This window comes from Lonchura striata, chromosome 7 (assembly GCF_050655825.1).
Source record: "Lonchura striata isolate lonStrDom1 chromosome 7, ASM5065582v1, whole genome shotgun sequence".
In the NCBI taxonomy this organism is placed as follows: domain Eukaryota; kingdom Metazoa; phylum Chordata; class Aves; order Passeriformes; family Estrildidae; genus Lonchura; species Lonchura striata.
Window position 1 is genome coordinate 12,712,854 of NC_140709.1, and position 22,027 is coordinate 12,734,880.

The window sequence follows — 22,027 nt, forward strand, 5'->3', positions numbered from 1 at the left end:
TTGAATAATTCTAAAAACACCTCTTCCTTTCAAGTCACCAACTTGGCGAAGGAGGGAGAAGAAGAAACATTGAGCCAAACTCCATAAACAGATTTTGTTTCCTGTGTGTATGAGATGAGCCTGGGAAAAGCAAAACAATTAATCTACCCACAAGTGGCTTTGCTGGGAAAGGTTAAGGAATAATAGAGTGATTTAGATCACACCACTGTACATGCATTTATGAGGGAGAAATTCAACACCCAAATAACAAATTCAGTTCAGATTTTACTTCCTTTCTCCCTTCCCCTCCACCCCCCTCCCCCAAAAATGACATACCTTCCATTTGTAAATTACTTTAATTTAAATACTTCCAGGTTAACAAAATGTCTTAAGTTTGACATGTCCGAAGTTACAAAACAGAAACAAAACCTCTTGACAAAGGGTAAGAAAAAAAAAATATATAATCCAAGCCCAAACCTCCTTTCCTAAACTGGAGTTTATGGTCTGTGAGCTGGCAACCCTCCAGAGTCTGACACAATGTCTGGAGCACCCAGAGCAGCTGGAATTAATTTTCTTCCTCCAAATCTATGCACTTTCATATGAAGTTGTGTTTTGGCACTGCCGCCCAAGAGAGTCCAGTGCAAAAAATCTAAGCCTGGCCGTTGTTTCTTTGCAACCCAACACTTGCTGAGCAAACAACAAAAAGGAAGAAGAGGACAAAAAAAATGAAGAGAAAGAAAAACCCTTTCCCTTCCCCCACACATACACAGAAAACTGTACCAAACAGGGGGGCTATTCAAGGCTGTTCTGAAATGGGTCACAAAGAGAAATGTTTGCAGATAAAACCAACACTTTTTTTTTTTTTTAACTTCTGCCTTTTTTTGTTTGTTTTTATAAACATCATGGAGGCCCCTGGAAGATGCTGGGGATGTTTGAGAGTTGAGGTCCTGCCGATCCCTTCTGCCTCCCATTTGCACAGCTCCCACGCTGGCCCTGACGTGCAGCCCCTCTCTGGGTCCGGATCCTTTGAGCCGCCCGCTCCGAGTCTGAGCCGCCGTGGGGAGCCCGGGGGGCCACGGGGCCCTGTGGGCATCAGCATCGAGCTGTGGCTCCTTGCCTGGGCTGGCAGGGGGTCAGGAGGGAGGAGGGAGGCATCCAAGGCACTCCCAGGGTGTCCCGTCACAAAATCACACACTGGAGTTTATGGGAGCCCGTGGCTCTGTCCCCTCGCCATTTGGTCTTTTTCTTCTTCTTCTGGCTTTTCTCTGGGATCTGTTGCCTGTTTTGGGAGACAGAGAAGAAAGCAGGCAGGTGAGGCATAAGGCTGGGCTGGGTCCAGAGCCCTGGGCAGCCTGTAGAGCAGCACCTTGGTGTGCATGTGCATGTTTGCATACGGATCTCCATGTACCCTTCCAGCACTCATGGCTTTTGATGCCACACAGCTGAGAAGGCCTGGCCTGCATTCTTTAGGAAGGAGGAAAGAAGCCATTAAGGCTAATAGCAGGGATGTATGTCCTGCCAGGGCACTATGCCTCCAGCTGCCCACGGTGAACTGCTGCCTCCTCCCCTGCCATGGGGGCTGCTCTGGGAAACGGGGATGCTCTAAGTGATGCAACCATCCATTACACTGCTGACACTCAGTAGGGAAGAGGATGAGAGAGATCCAGAGAGCGCAGAGAAATACTCTCTTCTGCCTTTCAGCTGGCATTGCCCTTAGCCAGCTGCACTGATGCAGACTTGGTGATGGAGGGGAGCTAAAAAATAATAAACCAAAAATTGAGTTTGCTGCCAAAGGGGCTCTGGCTTCCTCTGATGTGAAGAGCATCAGTGCACACAGAATGAGCTGACCCCAGAAAGATGTCACTGGCTGTCTGAAGTCACAGCCACCTGGGAACACACATCCGAGAGCCCTCCTGCAGTATGCCCCGGAGCAGTGAGCAGCCTCTGAAGCATTCTGTTGAGGGCTTCTCCCTGTCCAGTAAAGTGAGGCACTGCCCAAATGTGTGTTTGCAGCTGCACCCAACTGCAGAGCTACTCTGGCAGCCCAGCAGTGCAGATCCAGAGAAGGCTCTGTAGCTCAAACACCTGACAGGCAGCCTGTAGATGCAGATTTTAGTGCATGATAAAACATACAGACACCAGCAGCTTCTGTAGATTGAAACCTGAGAGTCTGAGCAGTTCAAAAGCATGTCATATGCCAGGTATTAAACCAAGTGTTCATACCAAGTAATCCAGACCAGGATGAGACATCACTGGGGCATAAGTCACTATGGCTTTAGCTGGTGTTTCTCTTATAGCCTCAGCTTCTAAATTCTTGCAACCACCTGAAAAACTCAGCCTTGATTAGTAAGACTTTTTCTCAGTGAATATGAAGGCTAGAGGCATGAAAAAGATAAAATTTTAAAGCTCAAAACTACAAAAATGAAATTCAGAAAATACTTTAAATCTGGATAAACACTAAGTGACCACAAGCTGTTCACACTCTTCTGGATCCATTTTAGAGATCCAGAAACCACACCCTGACTCAAGGCTTCTGCTGTGACAATTCCTGTGTGTGCACTGCTGCAGCATAAAAGGGGCATCAGGAAATTTAAACCATCTATTGAGTGGACTCAGTCACCCCACTTCTTTCTGGATTACTTCCAGACAACAGTTCCTTGCATGAAGCTAAATAAATAAACTGGAAATCAGCCATGTGCAAGGAACACAAACAGTGCAACCCTGAACGAGCATCCTCACCCTGAGAGCTCACCAGGGCTCTGAGGAAGCCCTTCATTTGCAAAGCACTTTGTCAACAACAGTTATCAGGGAGCTGAAACTTACATTTTATTTGAAAAAGCTTACTTGAAAACCAGAAAAACAATACTAGATGGGTGATGCTACCTTCTACTGTGGACAGTTTGTAATGTCCAAAAACCAAGCAAAGCTGCTTTGTTGCCAATAACCAGCCAGATCACACAGCGTCTCCCTGCTGACTAAACCTGAGTTCCAGCTCTTGTGAACATTTCTGGTGCCCTTGACATCACAGGCTGGCAAAGGACTTTCACAGTAGCTACTCAGGAAACTGAGGTGTACCACTTATTTTTGAGGTTATGGAGTGCATTTTCAGGGCTTGAAATTAGTAATGCCTCATTACAATACCCCTTTCAGCATGCCTGGAGCTGTATTACGTGGAGAAAGCAAACAAAGCCTTTCCATCTTATTTTTGGCTGTTTTCTTTTCCTGCAGAGCAGAGTAGATGGTGGTAAGAGCTTGCTGCAACACAGAAGTAATATCTAGGCAGCTAATACTGAGTTAGAGAACAGTTGGGAAAGAGCTTGGGGCACTTCCAACTCAGTTCTCCAAAGACTTTCTGCCCTCTGCTTTTGAGACATGTGGGAAGAGTGGGCAGTACCATCTGGTTTTGATGGAGGCTGGCTTGAGGCTCTGCTAGGATATTCACAAGTACAGATATGCTGTGAATAAATGCCTTGTGGCTTAATTGCCGGGCGAGGCACTTTGACTGCATGGCAGGAAGGAGCGTGATTTCAGCTCAGCGCCCTCCCAAAACATGAAAAATGAGGGCCCAGAAAATCTGGCAGACAAGTAGTGCCAGAAAAACAAATCTTCTCAGAGAGAGCTAGGTTATCAGCCGAGATGCTGGGATGTGTGTGCAGCTCTTTTCCTGCAGGGGAGCTGGGCTTTGAGAAGGCAGTCCCTCCCTGCTGGCAGCCAGAGCAGAGGTTTGCCCGGAGAGCGCGTGTTTGCCAAAGGCAGCTCATGCCAAAACTGGGAACAAACCTCTGCAGTCTGAGGAAACCTGGGCCTTAGCCATTAGGTCATGCAGTTTCTCATACAAAATGGCTTAATTTTTCCATTTAGTGAGCACAAAATGTTCGAAGTCACCTACAACATTAGAATTTTGTAGAATTTTTTGCCAGTCCTTTTTAACTTCTGGCAAGGCAAGACCTTGAGAGGACAAAATTTTGAAAACCCAAATTACTGGTCCAGAGCTTTCAATGCTAGCCTTTTAGAGCTGATTATTATAGTAGGCTTTGCACTGTTCATTGAATAAAAATAATTTTCATTATGGCCACAGTTACTTCTTACTGGGCTTGGCACTGATGTCCTGCATGGGTAGCTAAGTGCTAGTAACATACCTAAGCAGATACAGGACAAGGAAGTCAATAAACATCAGAAATAACCTATCCTCAAGAAAACCTGCTCCCCAAAAAATGGCTCTTAACTCTCTGGGCTGTGACTCCTGCACATCCCATCCATGGGCAGTAAGGAAGGGAGGAGTTTGCAGCTTACCTTATTACCCTCACGAGATCATGGAAGGCCTTGTCCACGTTCAGAGGTGGGTCCTTGGCACTTGTTTCTATATAAGGAATCTGGAGGAGAGAAGTGTATCATGAAAGAGATCAGTGATAATACCAGTTTTAAAATGAAAAGCCTGAAGGCTGGAGAAATGGGCTGCTAATACCACAGAAATACAGGTAAACAGAATGTTGCCATGACACTGCTATCAACACCCTCACACTTGCAGCAAGGTCAGGGACTGCTTACAAAAGGTCTGGAATAAGCACCAGGCTAAACAGCTGCTGTCGAGCTCTGGGTTTGGGGGAGAATAATCCCAGACTTCATGTCGTCAGATGTTCTCTCCCCCTGAGCTGTGCTCACAGACATGAAAATAGCCGAAGGTTGTTGAAAGACCAGCACTTGCCAAAAATTCTTGCTTGCCACATTTTATTGGGACTACTGCATGAATATTTCATGACTACAGTTCCCCTTCAGTGTAAAATGATCTTCCCCTTCAAAGTCTGACAGCCAGATGGGGCCTCCTAGAGTGCTTGTCCAGCACACTGGCAGATTTATAAAACTGCCTCTGATAAGGTATTTTCATGCATGGCCTTTTCCAAGGCGTGTGTACACAGATGGACACAACATGCTGTGCTGCAGTTTAGGTGTTCTGGCTCTGACAGAAACCAGATTCCGTGGGGAGGGGAGGGAGTGAACCTGCCCTGCCAAACTCCCATCGAGATTTGCTCAGAAACCACCACAGCTTGTCCTTTAGGCACAGCAAGCTGCCAAGAGGTCTCAGGCTTGTTTGCCTTCAACCTTTCCTTCAGTTCCACCTCCGAAGGGAGTTGTTGTCTCCCTCTGGGTATTCAGGGCTGCTGGCATTTAGAAGTGATTAGAGGAGCAGCATGTGATCTACACCCATCTAAGACCAATTTCTCAGGCTAAACTAACAGCATGAATAATGCAGAGCTAAGATGGTGGGCCAGATTTATATAGGCTTAACAACCCTGTAAACTTCATTATCTTGAACAAGCTCAGGCACCTGGATATACCTCCTAAAACCTGACTCTGCCTTTTCAGTCCAGGGAGGTGCACTTTCTTTCCTCATCCTGAACACTTCTCACCACTTTCAGACACCTTGTACATAAATCTTAGTGATTGCCACAGCTCTGCTACAGCCTGGTGCACAGCAGAGGTTCTGGTTTCAGTGATGATTTAGCCCTACTGAAATGAAACTGCATAGCTGCTACTATGTAGTAGACAAAAATGTGTTTAAAAATGTTTAATTGTAAGCTTTAATTCAGTTCCTAATGAGCACAGCTTTCGATTCTGAAGGACTTTCAATAACCCATTAATCCCACAAACTTACGTTATGTTTTGTTGCCATTTCTCTCCCCTGTTCTCTTGTAATTTTCCGTAAGTGCATTAGATCAACTTTGTTTGCCACCAAAATCATTGGAAAAGACTCCCTGGAAAAAAATCAAAACCACCACCCAATTATTAGCAGACTACAACAAAAATTATGAGCATAAATTTCCCTTTTTGATGCTGACATCATCTAGCATTTTCAGCTACAGGCATACCACATATGTGTAAAGAAATAAAACCCCCAGGCTGTGCTATACATATGTTCATATTGTAAAAATTTACTTGACAAGTTGCATGCATGCACACATTCCTTGTTATTTGTAGGGACCTCAGGAACTTATTGTCACCATTTTTGCAATGCCTGATGATAACTAAGCCTGAAGATCTAACTGGGACTAGAAAGATCTAGAGAATTAGACAGAAAATCAGCTGAGACATAAAGACAGATCTTGGACAGGAGACTGGGACTCTTTTGTAGCAGTTAAGGCATCTCACTAACTGCTTATCTTGGCAAGATACTGAGGGATGATGGAAGAATTGGAATAATTTCATTCCTGGTCATCCACTGAGAACAATTGTGGGGAAAGAAAGATGGACTCTGGGAGCCGGTGCTTAGAGGGGCATCAAATGGTGGAGAAAATGAGTGGAAGCAAAGAAATGGCCATCAGATGTTACCCCAAGACAAACTGTGCTTGGCAGTTGTAGCTGGAACGAGGCTGGAAGGAACCGAAGAGATTTTTTAAGCTTCCAGTGCTATTACCTACCTTCTCCTGTTTCTAATCCCAGAAAAAAATACCAAACCCATCTCCCTCTGTAATAATACACAGTATTTCCTTAACTACCAGGCATGTAAGTGCCTGCCTTCAGCCACCACCTGAGAAGAGATCCATCTATCCACAGCATGTCCTGTGCAAGGCTCTCCCCCTCTCCCCCTGCAGAAAGCTCCACTGTTCCAGCGATAAACAGAACCAAGGCTGGGAGCCATGGGAGGTGTTGGCAGTGCCACTGTCTCCTCTGGCTTCATGAAACAGAGCAATCAGCTGCTGCAGGACCTCTTAGGCACTGCTGGGAGGGAGGAGGTCCCTTCTGATCACTGACAGTTACTGCAGTATTGGTGTCTTATATTTAACTTTAAGCCATCCTAAATGATCCCAGTGTTCTCTGCTGTAACAGACCTGATTTTACTGGGGTAAGGAGCAGCTGGCTATACTCATTTCTGTATAAAACACTTCTCTGGTAACTCTGGATTTTAAAACAGTTTTTCTGGGTCATTATTCATCAAGATGATAAGAGCTCCATCTTCCCTCTGGCATGTTGCCCCATTGCTCTGGCTGGAAAAATACCATACTGCACTCTGCATTTTAAATGAGTCTTAGAGTTATTCATTCTGATAATGTGACTGTGATTTAATGTTAATACCTGAGCATTGATATATTTTGACTCTGATCCTTTTGGAGAAAAATATTTGCTTGTCTGGATTATTTGATTGCTTTTTGGCTTGCAGGACATTGATTAGAAAGGTATTACTTTTGGATGATATCTCATTTGCCTTGTTTACATCAGGCATAAAACTCTATGGGGACTTTGTTCCCTATTGTAAGCTGTGCAACTGCAAGTTGGACAAAACTGCAACAGTTGGAAATTTTACTATAATGAAAGCTGTGAAAAGAAATGGGAGGAAGGCTTTGAATAGCCCTGCTAACACAGCAGCCTGCAATTCTTTTGGATTTTAAGTTGCCAAAACTGCCTGCCAGACTGCAAACCAGGGTGATGCTCTGTTCCTAGCTACCTGAGGGTTTGGCAGGAGGGGTTTTTTTCACTCATGCTGCTCCCACTGCTGCGATTCTCTGCCCAAGCTCAGGTTTTGGATGAAGCATTGATACGCTGCTCACGCTCGGAGTGGCGCTGAGCGGGGAAACACAAACAACCTCCCCAGCCCGTTTCACTTCCTGCCGCTCACACGCTGCTGCAGCGTTTGCACGGCGGCGTACGGGGGGTAAAACTTCGGTCCAGAGCAAACAGTGAACACCACATCTTATTTTCACCAAGGTAAATTAGATAAAATCAGCACTGGCGAAGGTTACAGGAAATTCTGTCCTCTCTCCAGCTTTTAAAACAGATTTACTTTGCCCCAAGCTAAGTCAGCCAGTGCTTAGACTGCTGTGATCTGAGAGGCTGACTGAGGGACTGACATTCTTCTTCATTTAAATGAAATCAGAGGGTGGTTTTTCCTTTACTTTTCACTCTTGTGGGCCACACTTTGGATGCTTTACTGGAAGAGCTGTCAGCTGTGAACCTCACATGATAGGAGTCCACCCTTCCTGTGGGGAAGTTATTCAGAGCTGTGAAAGGAAGCCAGCAACGAGGCCCAAACCCTCTGGTGACTTTTCTTGATGACTTCCATAATTAAAAGTCATTATAAACGGAAGAACTAAGTGTTTCAAAGCTGCAGACATATAAGGGCTTAATTCACACCCCACCCAGTGAGAATGGATCCACTGCCTCTTGAAGCAGGGTGGGAAGAGGGAGTTATCTTGGAGATAAACCAGCAGCTTCCCCTCACTGTGCCAGGACACATTTATTTACCATGACTAAACTCCCAGTGCTACCTTCTCCCCTGCACATGCAAGGAGGAGAGAGGCGACCTGTCTTGCTGTCTCCCCAGGCAAAGACAGATGTTTTATTCTGTGTAATTGTTTTCTGCAGAGCACAGTGCATTAACTACATTACATCCCTAGTAAGAAACACAGTTCCTTCCCAGCACGAGTTTTTTTCCCTTCAAGACACTTGTTCACACCCCCAAATAATGCAGGGCCTTCGCAGGTGCATTTGGCACAAGGCAGGGATAGGAAGATGGTACCAGGACACATGAAATAATGAGGGCCAAATGCTTGCTGCCTCCCTGCTGGTGATCCCAAAGTGTCTGCACTGGGCAAAGAGCATCCTTCCCCCTCTTCAGAGCTGAGCTGGTTACCTTTAGGGGTGTCTGATCTCTTTCTCACACTGCTCTGCCAGGCCATTCTGGCAGAAGTTTCTCTCTTCCAGATACATTCTCATTCCACTGTAACTCTACTGACCCTTTCCAGGCTGAAAGCGCTTCATGCTTATTGAAGTAAACTACTTCTTATTCACCACACAAGGATTTGTCTCAGGACACCCAGAAGGCAGAAGCTGGGGTCAGAGGTGCAGCCATGCCCCAGGACGGTCGGCAGCGTGGCGGGTCAGGCAGTGCTGGCCCAGGGCACCCACCTGTCCTTGACTCTGAGGATCAGCTGGTGGAAGCGGTCCACGTGCTCGAAGCTGGCCTTGTCTGTCACCGAGTAGACGATGAGGAAACCATCTCCAGTCCTCATGTACTGCTCCCGCATTGCACTGAACTCCTCTTGGCCTGCAGTATCCAGCACTAGGGCAGAAGAGACAAAGGTTTTTAATTACTGTGGGGGATCTGTAGCTGCTGGCACCACTATGTGTCCTGTGGCCTTTCTGCCTCTGCTGGGCTTCCTCAAAGACTGTAAGATGTGATGAAATCAAATTGGATTGACAAAGGAGTTTCTGTCCCAGACCTCACTCATCCTTGTATGCCTAAGTTTGGAGCAGGGGAACATGACTATGTGGATTTAATTTTCCTTTTCCAGTACCAATACAGATCACTGAATTTGGTAGAGTTGGTCCTCTGGTAAGATATGGCTCAAAGGATTTCAGAACCCTCTCAACTTTTCCCTCTCCCAGAAAAGAAAACCCAAGACTGGAAGATAAGCTAAAAGCCAGTTTAAATGTCTGGGATAACCTACAAAATACACGGTGAAGCAGAGCTATGAGACAACCCAAAGGAATAGCTACAAGTGTTTTCCTTTTCTCAAGACCTGGATATTATTTCTAGACAATTTTGTCCTTCCAGAGTGAAACTTGGGGACCTCCCCTTAAATATTTAGTCCCAAATGGTGTGCTGATACTAAGGAGGTAACTAAAACAGATGGAAAAGCTTTAAGTACCTTGAACATCCAATACAGTGATCACATTTCAGTGAATAAATCCATGCTCAAATCCCCTAAAACACCTCAGCTGTGATAGCCACTCAGATGCTGTTCCCCACTCAATTAAACTTAATGGAATCACAACTCACTGGTTCTCTATGGATCTGTCTTCCAGAGGGTCCCATCACTTGTAGAAAAAGCTACCCCAGCCTTCTGGGTAAACACCACATACTGGCACACACATCAGTGCCAGTTCCTGAGCCCAGCTTTGTGCACAGCCAGGATTTTGACTGGCAGGAGGAGGTTATAAGAAGAGTTCATCAGTTTAGGCTAAGCCAGTACAAACATGGGGTGCACTCAAAGGGCATCAGCTGCTCCAAAGTACTAATCCTAATGCATTGTTGCATCCCAGAGGCAAATGTGGGACCCTCATGATGACTGGAGCATTTTCACATCCCAGTCAGCTGGGTTGGGTGGGAAAATTGTTTTGCCTCTGCTGTAAACATGGCAAAACTGTAAAGCTGTGGTGTAAACATCTGCTGCCCACAAGTGATGGGGAAAGCCCAGCACAGCCATGGATGGAGACAGTGGCAGGAGCATACTGCTGACAGAGCAGCAGGGCTTGATACAGGTTTGTCTAGTCTGAGCCGACCCACAGACCCTGCAAGGTTTCCCTGTAGGGGAAGTGCTCAGGCTGCCCCAGTTTCCAGATGGGGCCATGATAAAGACCACTTTGCTGCATCAGCACAGGTGGACACGCTGCACATCACAGCACACTTCATGAGCCAGCCACACACCTCCGCTGCATGTCTGGAGGAGAGACAGCTACACTGGAAGACCTGGAGACCTTCCTTGGTGCTGGTAGGCCCTTTAAAGCCTTCAGCCTCATTTGTTCTCCTTCCTTAACTGGTGTTGAATGTCTGTTTTCATGAGCTCTTAAGGTAAAAAGAGCTTCCAGGCTCTTGCAAAGATGCTGAGATTTAGGCTTGTTTGCCAAGATTGTTGGAAAGTCACCTAAATCTCTTCATAGCCTTTTATCCTGCTCCTTCCCTCTAAATCTAGGAAACAAGGGTCTCAGCTCAAAGACGTTTCAGCTATTGTTAAGGACTGTACAAAGAAAAAGGAAAAAAAAAAAAAAAAAAAAAGGAAATAGAAAATCCAAAGAGACTGCATGTGCTGGTAAATTTCTATGCCCTGGGCAGAATTGCTACCATGGAATAAGGCCAGGACTCTGGAGCTGGGACAGAAGAGGAAATTAATCTCTCCTACCTGCCCAACCTGTATGGAGAGGCTGGGCTGCCCTCATCTGACTCCTGCAGCAGCGAGACACGGTGTCAGGGCAGGGCTGAGAGCTGACAGCCAGCACACAAACCCAGCTTGTGGTGGAGTGGGAGAGCTCCCCACTGAGAGCCGAGCCCTCCTGCCCTCCCTCCCCCTGAGGTGCCCCAGCACAAGCTGTGGGCAGGAAGGTGGAGATGGATGTGCTGTATCCTGCATGGTAATTTGCTTAGGGACTTCCCCTTGCTCTGGCACATTTGCAAACTTCTCATGAAACATATAAGAAGCATCCAGCTCTGCCTTTGCACCCATCAACCCCTCCCCAGCTGCTGCCCCTCCAAAAATCTGCATCTGCTGGGAGAGGGGGCAAGCCCTGGTGGGGGCTATGGGGTTACCCCACTGCATGGGGCTCTCCTACCTTGCCTGGATCTTGGCCATCACACTAAACACAGGCAGAGCTGCGGTGTCAGCAGCTCCTAGTTAAAGGGAATTCACTTGCAGCATTGATAGAAAGGTGAGCAAGTCCAGGCAGCATTCAAAATGGCAATTTGAAAGTGTAAGTAAAAGACACACAGCAAGTGGAGGTTAAAGTTATTCATACAAAATTAAGCATTGTATAGATGACCAGAGAAAGTCCTTATCTTAACTTTAAATGTGCTCTTCATCAAGGCAAACCCCTGCAGCCTAACATTTCTGTGCTTTGTGAATTGTAAACAACACAGGAGAGGGATCTGGATCCTTGGTAGGCAGGAAAGGACCCCATCCTGAAAAGCATCAGCATTGAAAAAGGGTCAGATGTAAGTGGCTTTGCTTGTGGTATCTTATGGCATAAAAGCTTCAAGAAAACTCCTACCCATAGAAAGAGGAAAGTAGCAAGGAGAAACCTTGGGAGGGGGTAACTCAGAAGGTGATTGGCTTCCCAAAGGGATGAGAAGATTTAGCACGTTAGCCAGCATTCACCTTCTTTTAAAGTTGCTGTTTCTACAGACAGGAAGACAGAAAGAACAATGAGTAGAGAACTGTGAGCTGGTACACTTTAAACCACTGGCAGCAGATAAATGCCAGCATGGAAACAAGGACCAAAGCACAGTGGGTTTCTCCTACCTCATTCTTCCAAAAACTGAAATCAAACTCATTGGCTGCACAATGCATTGTCAGGGACTTCCAACAGAAAACTTGGTGAAGTTCTCACAAATTTGACCAAAGAAGCAAGGAGCTTTATGAAAGCTTTTGGGTATGCTGAAGGAGAGAGAAGCCAAGGATGATGTATGATGCAGGAACAGACATCCAAAGAGGGCAAAGCCATTTAGAGCTGTCATGAGACCAGCTGGAGACTAAACTAAGAGCAATTAGGCTGTGAGAGCCCAGCAGGGAGGTCTCCTGCTTTGCAGGTAAGAGGTTGCTGAATGAAGAAATGGCCTTTTTGACTTTCTAGTGGATGTGACCCCCAGCTGCTGTGATGAACTCCTTGCTAATTGAATCCTGCCCCTTTAGAACTCTCCACACCATTTTCCTTTGAATCCTGATGGGTTATGCAAAAGTGGAGCTGCCTATAGAGCACTTCTGAGCAGGCACAGGAGTCCAGGAATACACAGGAATTTATGGTCCAAAATAGAAGCCCTTGGTGCTTCAAGGTGTACCATGTGGCAATGCCTCTGCAACTGATTGCGCTCCAAGTGCCCATCCAGAGACAAAGGCACTTGGTGAATCTAAACCCAGGACAGAGACACACTGTGAACTCTAAGTCAGCAATGACATTGCTTTTTCTGGAGCCTAGGCTGGATTCAGTTCAAATACAGCATTCCCAACCTTTGATGAGCCCATCTGGTTGTGCAGATGAGTTCTTTTTTCATATCTAGGCAAAATTTCCTCCTACATCTTAGCCTTTACATTGCCAGGCAGCTGGGTGTATAGATCACCTCAAGAGAGTTTCTCCATTGCCCATGGCATCTAGAGGGGATATAGATGAGCTGACAGGCACATCAACCCATTTTCTGTCCTTCAGCCTTTGGGTTTCACTGCCCTGCAGCTTGGTACCTAAGCTCATGGGAAAATTTAGCTTGAATTGCCAAGTCAAACTAGTGAGCTTCAGGCTGAGGAAAGACACGTGCACAGTCTTTGTCTTCTCCCATCAGCAGCACCGTGGGAGAGGTGCTCCTATCAGCCACTGGCTACAGCTGAGGAATTGGTATTCTGGGCATCCCACAGATGGGGTACTGGGGTCACAGCTCCTACTCTGTATCCCCGCACCCCAAATCACCTGGAAGAGGTATGAGGTGCCCTTGCCATGTGCAAAGCAAGGCAGATGCTTTACTCGGTCACTGACGCTTCTGCTCCTTCTCAGACACAGCCATGCTACCCCTGGCATGACAGCTTTCCTCAGAAAAAAACACATGATAGGAAAACACTGGGGCTTTTATGAGCTCTTCTTCTGTGCCCTAGCTAAATACACAGATGTTATAACATGGAAAACCCAAGTACTTGAATTCCTGCCCTTTCTTTAGGCAAAAAGACGACAGGCTTCTACATCAATAAACAGAATAAAGATGCAAGCCCTTAAAGGAGCCCTTTCTCTAACAAAGGGCAAGTATTCAAGGCCTTGCGTTTTCCATGTTGCAACATCAAAATTTTCCTGGCAGGAAAAAAATTCAACCCAAGACAACCCAAGACAAAACCCCCTCTTTCACTGTTGCAAAATCTCAGCAATTAAGGGAGCAGAAATACTGTACACACAAATAATGAAAGTACAAATTTAACTTGAATTTTAATGCTCTCAGTGATGTTACTCTAAATTAACAAAAACGAGAAGAAAGCAAGCCACAAACCAACCCTTCTGCCTGCAAATCTGAAGTGATCTTTGCTCTCCTTCTGACCTCATGACTGAGTTAATCTCAAGTTTCCCCAGAAGAAAAGCAGACAGTGTGCCTAGGGATGACTAGCAGCAAAAACCCTCAACAAAAAGGGATGCAAGGGAAAAACAGGTGGAAGGGCAGATAGAGTGTGGGGGAAGGAAGAGAGCTTGGTGTGACTGCACAGGGGTGAACACCAGGCTGTGCAGGTCCAGCCCAACACAAGGCCCCCCAGGATTGGGAGGAGGTCTTGGGAAGAGAACTGGAAGAGAAACTGAAGCTCAGAAGCAGAGAAACAACTTCTAGGCTGTGAGAGTTTCATCAAAATCATACCAGGGAAAGGAAAGGGAAGAGAATGGAAACCACAGCTTCCTTTCATCCAACACAATTCCTTGTTTGGCTCATACCAATTGGCACAGCCCTACTGACAGCTCAGAGTTCAGCCCAATTCCCCAACAAGACCAAGCCATGTGCTTGTGGTCATCTCTTCATCTCCCTTTGCTTGCCACCTTTTTATCTCTGTATGATGTATGAACCATAAGGAATTCTGAACCATAGGGAACTTTTTGCCATATTAAGGTATTCCACTTTTGGCTTCATGCCCAGATTAATAATTCCAGACTGGCATTTTGCAGCCACACCAAAAGAAATCCTCTGCTACTTGCTAAATTAGCCTGCACACAGAAAGGAGTGTGCAAATTTAATCACAGCAATGCAACTGGAGCAAGAGCTAATCAAAGCAGATTAACCCTGGCCCCCACTTAATTCTGACCTCATGTCTGTATAGCACCTACGTGCATTTCACCGAGCACAGCACTGTGCTGATTTCAGCACTACCAGCAGGGAATAAACCAAGATAACATATACAGAGAAAATTGGAGGCTGATCCTAAAGCCTCATTAGAGTGGCAGCAGCCAAAAAATGGGCTAGCCACTAACTGCCTGCACATCTTTGATTTAGGTTAAGTGCCCTCTTCCACTCTTCAACACTTGTCTTCCAAACACTGCATTGATGGTCTTCTAAAGCTGGCATAAGGTCAACAACCAAGTGATTTTGTGTAGTGTGGAACATAGGTCCCACAATCTTTTAGGAGGCGGCAAACACAGATAACTCTTGGTGAGAAAAATAGAGACATGCTGTAGCCAAAGAACAAACAGGTAAAAGAAGATTTTGAATGTAACTTTTGTTTCAAGATCTAAAATAAAACCCTATTCCATTTCAGTCTACTTTCATTGAGAGATTTCAGCAAAAGAAAAAAATGCAAGTCAAACATTTCATCATGCTGTTAGTGCTGTTGAATAAATGTGGGTGAAGGTCTTCATGGAGGGAAGCCAAATGCTTTATGCAAGCTGGATAGCAGAAGGGTTTTTTACAACATAATGCTGGTGCAGTTACAAAATGCTTGAGATGCTTTGTACAGAACTGCTCAGGCAACAGCCTGGAAAAGGATGAGCTGTTTCCCTTCTTTTAAAAAGTTGTTGGATGCCTATGTATTTGGTTTTTTAAAAATAATAACTGTTTCTGAAAATTTCAAAACTTATAGAGCCCCTCATGCTATAGCCTTATTTGGTTGTTTGTGTTCCAAAACTAGTTCCTATTTGGGGGGATGGGCAGCTGCTTCTGCCCACTAAGCACTGCATGAAACTCCAGCTTGTAAAGGCTTTGGTCATAAAGAACAACTGGAAAGTCTAGGAATTATCATGATGCATCTTTACCCTTACTATCTTGCTTGTCCCTAATTTTATACCAGAAGTGATTCACGTAGCCACAGCAAGAGCAGCTGTCCCAGGATATGGTGACCTCTGAGAATGGCCTAGATCCAAAGCCTGTGACAGAGAGAGGAGGCAAATGACACAAGTGTTAGTCATTCGTGGTGCCCTGTTTCTTCTGGGCAGATGGAGAAGGGCCACATCCTTTTTCAGGCAAGAATATTGCCTTTCTTCCAAAATTGTGATTGTTCAAAATATCAAGTGGTAGGAAAGAGAAGCAGCTGCAGTTTCACTCCTCTGGCTGTGAAGCATCTGTGGGCACACAAGCCCTGGAAGTCAGGGATTCCCAACGTGCCATTCAAGGCCACAGCTGAATTCAGTTCAGCCCAAGTACAGCCAAGTACAGCTCCATATGAGCAAAGGAAAGGTTTTCTCATTAAAACAAAGGGTTAATTTTCTGCTTGTTGGAAAACAATTTCTTTCACCACTCCCACTCAGATCAGGTTTGGTTGGGTTTTTCTTGTTTTTTTTTTTTTTTTCTTTTTTTTTTTTCTCTAAACAAAAATTCCAAATATTCAGTAAAAGATGCCTTTTCTACTTTTTAATAATTTGCAAAGCCAAGGCTGTTTCAGCCAACATCAACATGTACAGCAGCTGGTATATATATCAGAATATGAGACATACCAGTGAAGATAAAGGTCACTCATTTTAGAGGGCTGAATTTTAGACTCAAAATAATGAATTTAATTTACAGCAGGACTGGATTTTTCTTTTATACAGGACTGGAATTTTAAAAATAAAGCTGAATGTATACATTTTGAGATGGTTAATTGGGAGCAGATATCTCTAATGCAGATGACAAGAAGAGACATTTCAACACCAATTTCACAAATACTGCCTCATATCAACTATTAACATATTCAAATGAACAAATGTTGGCAAGACTAACTTGTTTTGTTGTTTGCTGGTTTTGTTTAATATTGAAAGAAAGCTGTTATTTTAAGGACTTTGTGGCCATTTGAACTCACTAAATTATATCTGATAAATCCATAAGACTGTAACTAAGATCTCAAGTTTCCAGAACAAGCTAACAGTTTTCATAGCAAACCCCACCAGCATCCATATTCCACTACGCTTGACAAACCCCCAGCTTTCAGTGCCCACACACCAGTGACACTTATGCAGAGACATCAAAGATCTTGAGCACCTTTGTGGCAAGAGGGTGGAGGTAGAATTTGGCACGAATGAGGCTAAATTTAGTTCAGTTATGTTAGTGACCACATACATACATGAACTTGGGTAACTAAGGCACAAAATACTTGTTTGCTTTTATGTATTACCTAATAATCCTATAAAGCAAAACAAAACTTAAAACCTTTAAGAGCAAGATTCCCTTTGTAGCTGTGGCTAGCCTGCCTCATGCAGCACAAATGAACAAGCTGCAGCTTTAGGCAATACAGGGCTTTCTCCTCACCTGCTAATCACCGTGGTTGGTTTGTGGCTTTTTGGAGGTTTTTTTTGTCTGTGTGTTTCACTGTTGTTGTTTTGTTAAAAAGAAAAAACAAAAAAAGGCAGTTTTTCTTCAAAAGACTGAAAACTCTTGGTTACAGCAGCTCTCTGATCTCCAGGCTCCAATCTCCTAGCAGTATTTAAATGAAACAGGTAATTGAATGTGAAAACATCACACTGAATGACTGGATTTAAGAGCTGTAATGATTCTTCACTGTCAGTGGACAACAGTTTTGATTAAATATTCTTTCTGGTTACAACCCTCACTCAGTTACCCACTCACTGTTATTTCCCTGGGGATGAGCTCAACCTCAGTGAAGTATCATTAGCAATAGCCACCTGGCAGTGCTGTAATTCACCGGCTGCAGAAGTCTACTCCAAATGTCAATGAGGATCTGTAGGTTTTCACAGGCCTGCAAGAAACATTTCTGTGCAGAACTGGAACCAATGCAACTGGAAGCAGAAGCTTTGCTGGAGATCAGCTGCAGACCATGCACTGCAGCTCCAGATCCAGAGCAGGAGGACAGAGACATAACATGCTGTGGGAGACATTGAGGTCTATTTGCAACTGTGCTCAGCTGGAAGGGAAAAGGGATGGTGAGACTAGCTTGCTTACCATCAAGAATTGCCCACTGCCCGTCGATTTCTGTGTGCTTCAGGTAGGAGTCTTCAATAGTTGGGTCATAGTCTGGCACAAAAATCTTCTGGAAAAACTGAATAGTGAGAGCACTCTTCCCCACACCACCATCTCCAACAACCACCAGCTTGTACGTGGGGAGGTTTTCGCTGGGAACGGCACTTGTAGCCATGCTTCCAGTGTGCCAAACCTACTGGAGAGAGAGATCATCTCCAATCACTCAGCAGCAACAATAAGAGGGAAAAATGCACAAGGCAGCTTTTACCTGCTGCCAAGAAGTGAGAATGAAGGCAGCTCTGACATCCAAAATCCTTTTGGAAAGGAGCAGCAGCACCAGCCCTTCCCAACAGCTCTGCTCCAACTCAGACCCAGCACTCCCAAGTGCAGACATCTCCACCGCTGTGCCCTGTTTGTCTGCAAACATTGCTAATTGTCACCAAATGCACACACAACACCTATCCCATTGAATACCTTTCCTACAGGGGCTAGGTCCACACAGCAATGACAAAAATCACCCTGCCTCAGTGCACCTATCAAGCTCCCAGCAGTTCCCTGTTGCCAGTGCCCATATCCCATTGATAAGTCAGAGTTGTGCTATTCCTCACTGCTTAACCCAAGGTACAGAGAACACTAAATGGTATGTTACATCCTAGGGCCAGATCTGCAGGCAGAACTGCTGGTGATAGATAAAACTGGAGATAAAGGTCCAAGCATAGCTCTGCCAGTAGACAAAAATGCACTTAGCTACTTTCTTCTCTCTCTCTTTCAATTTTGAGAAATAAAAACAAGAAGGCAGCAAGCCAGGAACAACAGGTGTTTTTTTTTTTAAACCCTCAACCCTGCTGTGGCAGGAAGACTGGTGCCTGTGGCTGTGACACAGCCTAGAGAGCAGCTTCCTGGCAGCATGGGCACACTGCTCCCCTCACCTCAGAGCTGCTTCCTAAAAGCAAGATGAAAAATTTCCCTGGCTGAACCTGGGCAACAGCACAGGTTAGTGGAGAAGAGAGAAGAGGCAGCTGTAGCTGACTGACTGGCCCATTTCAACACTCAGCAGCAGAGGCTGCTCATTGAAGGAGAAGGCAGACAGGAGGTTCTGTGCATGAAAGTGTCCTCCACCCACCCTTGGGCAGCAGTAACAGTGACTCAGATCACAGAGGAACCAGGTGGCCATCTCCCAGATCTGAATGACCGTTGCATTTTCTGGGAGGTCTTTCACACACTTAAAGAGAAGATTAAAAAATCCATCGTAATGATAAGGCCAAAGACAAGGCAGTTGATTTTCTTGGTATTGGTTTTCTTCAAAATACTGTTCAGTGCAGCAGCAGCTGTGGTGACAATCTCTGCAGGCATCTGCTCCCAGAAATTCTGGTTTTGCTGGTGCCCTTTGGGCTTGCAGGTGCTGGCTGGGGTCAGCACTGAGGTGGGACCAGGACTGCTCTGAGGGAACCTCCATAAACTGTTGGCTCCCAACCTGTAAGTAGCTAACCTGTATCCCCACCAACCCACACAAGCTTTTGGAGGCTTTCCCAATAACCCTAGGGATTTCTTTTTCATTAAAAAGACAATTTTAACTTTTTCATTCTCAGAAACTACCAAACAAGTCTAATGTGCTCTGTGCCACAGAAGCTGTGTTCTTGTCAATACACAAGAACATAATCCCATAATCCAGGTTAGTTTCTGATTTCTCTAGTCCCTTTGTCCATAATCATTACTTCAGTTGAATCCAACATATTGAATCATAAAAGCACTTTTGACCTGGCAAACTTGGGGGTCTCATGTTCTTTCAGTACACTGGAGACCCCATACCACCTCCAAAAAGAAAAACCCATAAGGAGACAGAGGATGAGATTGCTGAGTCTAAGAACAGTAAAGGCCTCTTGTCCAACTTGAGACCAGCCAACATTTTCTGAGCAAGAAGCGTGATCAAGTCTGCTTGTTTCTAAACCACTTTTGGAGGAAATTCTTGCTATTCTCAAGAATATCCACAGCAAGCAACACCTCAAACCAGCTGAGGTTTCAAATGGTTTTACTCTTACTGCATTTCCTCACAAAAACTTCAAGGAAAAGTTTCTTGCCCTATTTTTGAGTAAGTCACTTTGTCATATTTATGAGACCACACATCAATACATATCAGGCTGGTCTGCAGAAAAACCTATGAATTTCAACTAAATATCTAATTTTTGCTTAAAAAACCAAGTTTTATTTTGGTGTAATCCTTTTTGAGTCATATGATCCTCACAGGCTTTTCGACTGACTCCTTCCAACACATTTAATGACAATTTTTACTTCTGCCCATGGCCAAGATTTCACCCCATCTTTCTTTACACAGCAGAGCAGCTCCAGCCAGGCAGAATGAAAGACTGATTGTTACTGACATGGCGGGGGACAGTCTGTGGATGTGAAAAACATACTCCGTTTGTGCACAATTTTTGACCTCCTCACAAAACCACAAGCTGCTGCTTGGCAACAAGCATTACATTTTTACTGACATTTTGTGCCAGCCCTTTAACCCGCTCCTAAGAAGCCTGAAGCTTATCTTGCATGAAATGCTCCCCAAAGTGCTAGGATAATGTTTAGCCCATTGTACAAACTGTGTCTCTGCCCAGCATGCTTATCAGCTGAATCGGGGCATTTGCTTCCCGTTGTTTCCAGAAGTTTGGTCATGCTGTGTGCCTGAACCACCAGACTGAGAGTTACGTAGCCTGGGGAAAACAGCAAGAACTGGACTGAAAAAAAAATTAAAACAAAAAAAACCAAACCAAAACAAAACAAAAAAAAAACCAAAAAAACCCAAACAAAACCAAAAACTGTAGGCTGGCTTGTTGAGCACAGTTCCCTGTATTTTAGGTGATGCTAGCACAACAGATGAAAATTTCAGAGTGTCAAAAGGCAGCAAGTTTAGATGTTTCTGCAGGATTGTTTCTGCTGCTCAAGGAAACACTCCTCTTTCTACTGAGATGGCAGGTTCCATGCTCCAGCCATGCACATACATAATGAACCAGCCAAAAGTCAAGCACTTCAGTCCCTCTACCCCTCCATCTGCCCTGATAACCAAAGCACGAAGACAACTCATGCCTTGACAAGATTATGAACTTAACCAGATCATGATTCAAACCTTTAAAACAACATATATCATTTCCTGGAAATGCACTCCTAAAGGTGTGCAGAGCTACAGGCAAGTGCAAAAGACTTGGGCTAATTTTCATGTGTTTTTGGCAAGAGTACTGACACAGTCCTCCTCAGGTGGGAGCAAGAATAAGCGTGTTTGCTGTAGATCTGACTGAGAAAAGTGAAGCACAAATGTTTTTATCTATTGTCTGAATACAAAACAGCATGTGGTAATACACTAATAAGGTCTGATGATAATGATCTTACAATTTATATAGTAGTTTATTTTGAAGGAGCCAAGAAAAGGATCTATACCCTATGCTGACAAATGCCGTCCAGGGCTCTGCTTTAGTCACTGGAAGGAGGCTGACTTATACAACCATCTTCATACACACTGGCAAGACTGGTGGCCTGACAGCACAAGCCAATAATGCTGAGACAGTCAGAAATGTGGCTACTTCTGAGGTAGGTGGATGTGAAACAAAAAGAAACATTGGTCCAAGGGTATCATCTCCTTATATCCTCCTCAGCAAAAAATTGTTTTCTTTTAGGAGGCAGAATAAACTGCATAAAATCCCATTTACCTGTCTAGACATGGAAGTGGAGTAGGAGGGCTGAGCTATCCCGTTGGAGCAGCCAAGTAACATAAAAACACCAAATTCATCTTAGTTTGTATGACTGGCCCACAAAATCTAGGTAGTGTGTCTAATCCCCACCCTCATTACAAAACTTGCCCTGAATGCAAGTGGGTAAATGCAAGCACAGCTTCTGAGCAGAGTTGTGGCCACATAATAATAAAAATTAGAATGGACCCCAGATAGCTGATACTTGATGTGCTGGCACCCCTCTCCCTGGTTTCTGCTCTGCTGTCCTGGAGGCTGAGCTCCCAGGGCGAGGCCTTTACAGAAGGTCAGCAAGCTGAGAACCAAGCCCTGGATTGGTAGGGGAGGTTTGTGCAATTAAAAACACCGGCTGGGAAGACCAGCATGACAGTGATTTACAGTCTCCATGGCAACGCGCAACACAAATTGCTTAATTCTGTTATGAAACCTCCAGGAAAAGCTACAGCAGGGCCTGTGTGAGAACTACCAAGCTCTCTCCTCCTCTGCTGCAGCTCTCCAAAGCAGACAGCTTTAGGGAGCCGATGCCCACCTCAGCAATAGGCCATAATTAGCACATCCTAATGTACAAGCAATGCTGATGATTCCATCAACTCATGGCTAAGGCAATTTTCCTATCCTCAGCTCATTTTGGTCTATGGCCTGACAGAGCTCTGCATACCTGAGGATGCCAATCTCACCTGAGGAAGACTATCAGCCACCGAGGCTGCCA

The 22,027-nt window shown here is 45.0% G+C and overlaps 1 protein-coding gene across 11 annotated transcripts in view; it reads right to left on the reverse strand.

Moving 5' to 3' along the window:
- Positions 1-316: 316 nt before the first annotated feature.
- Positions 317-22,027, reverse strand: part of MRAS (muscle RAS oncogene homolog) — a 38,833-nt gene continuing 17,122 nt past the window's right edge. For 6 of the 11 annotated variants that reach the window (XM_085584992.1, XM_085584984.1, XM_085584991.1 and 3 more), the window contains 5 exons: positions 17,567-17,777; positions 8,881-9,034; positions 5,633-5,732; positions 4,273-4,352; positions 317-1,258 (listed from right to left, as the gene is read on the reverse strand). In XM_085584992.1, coding sequence (XP_085441118.1) covers positions 1,159-1,258; positions 4,273-4,352; positions 5,633-5,732; positions 8,881-9,034; positions 17,567-17,759 — 627 coding nt within the window. In that variant the 5' untranslated portion in view covers positions 17,760-17,777 and the 3' untranslated portion in view covers positions 317-1,158. Of the gene's footprint in view, positions 1,259-4,272; positions 4,353-5,632; positions 5,733-8,880; positions 9,035-17,566; positions 17,781-22,027 lie in introns of all 11 variants that reach the window. The other 5 variants (XM_085584988.1, XM_085584987.1, XM_085584985.1 and 2 more) reach the window with 1 other exon arrangement.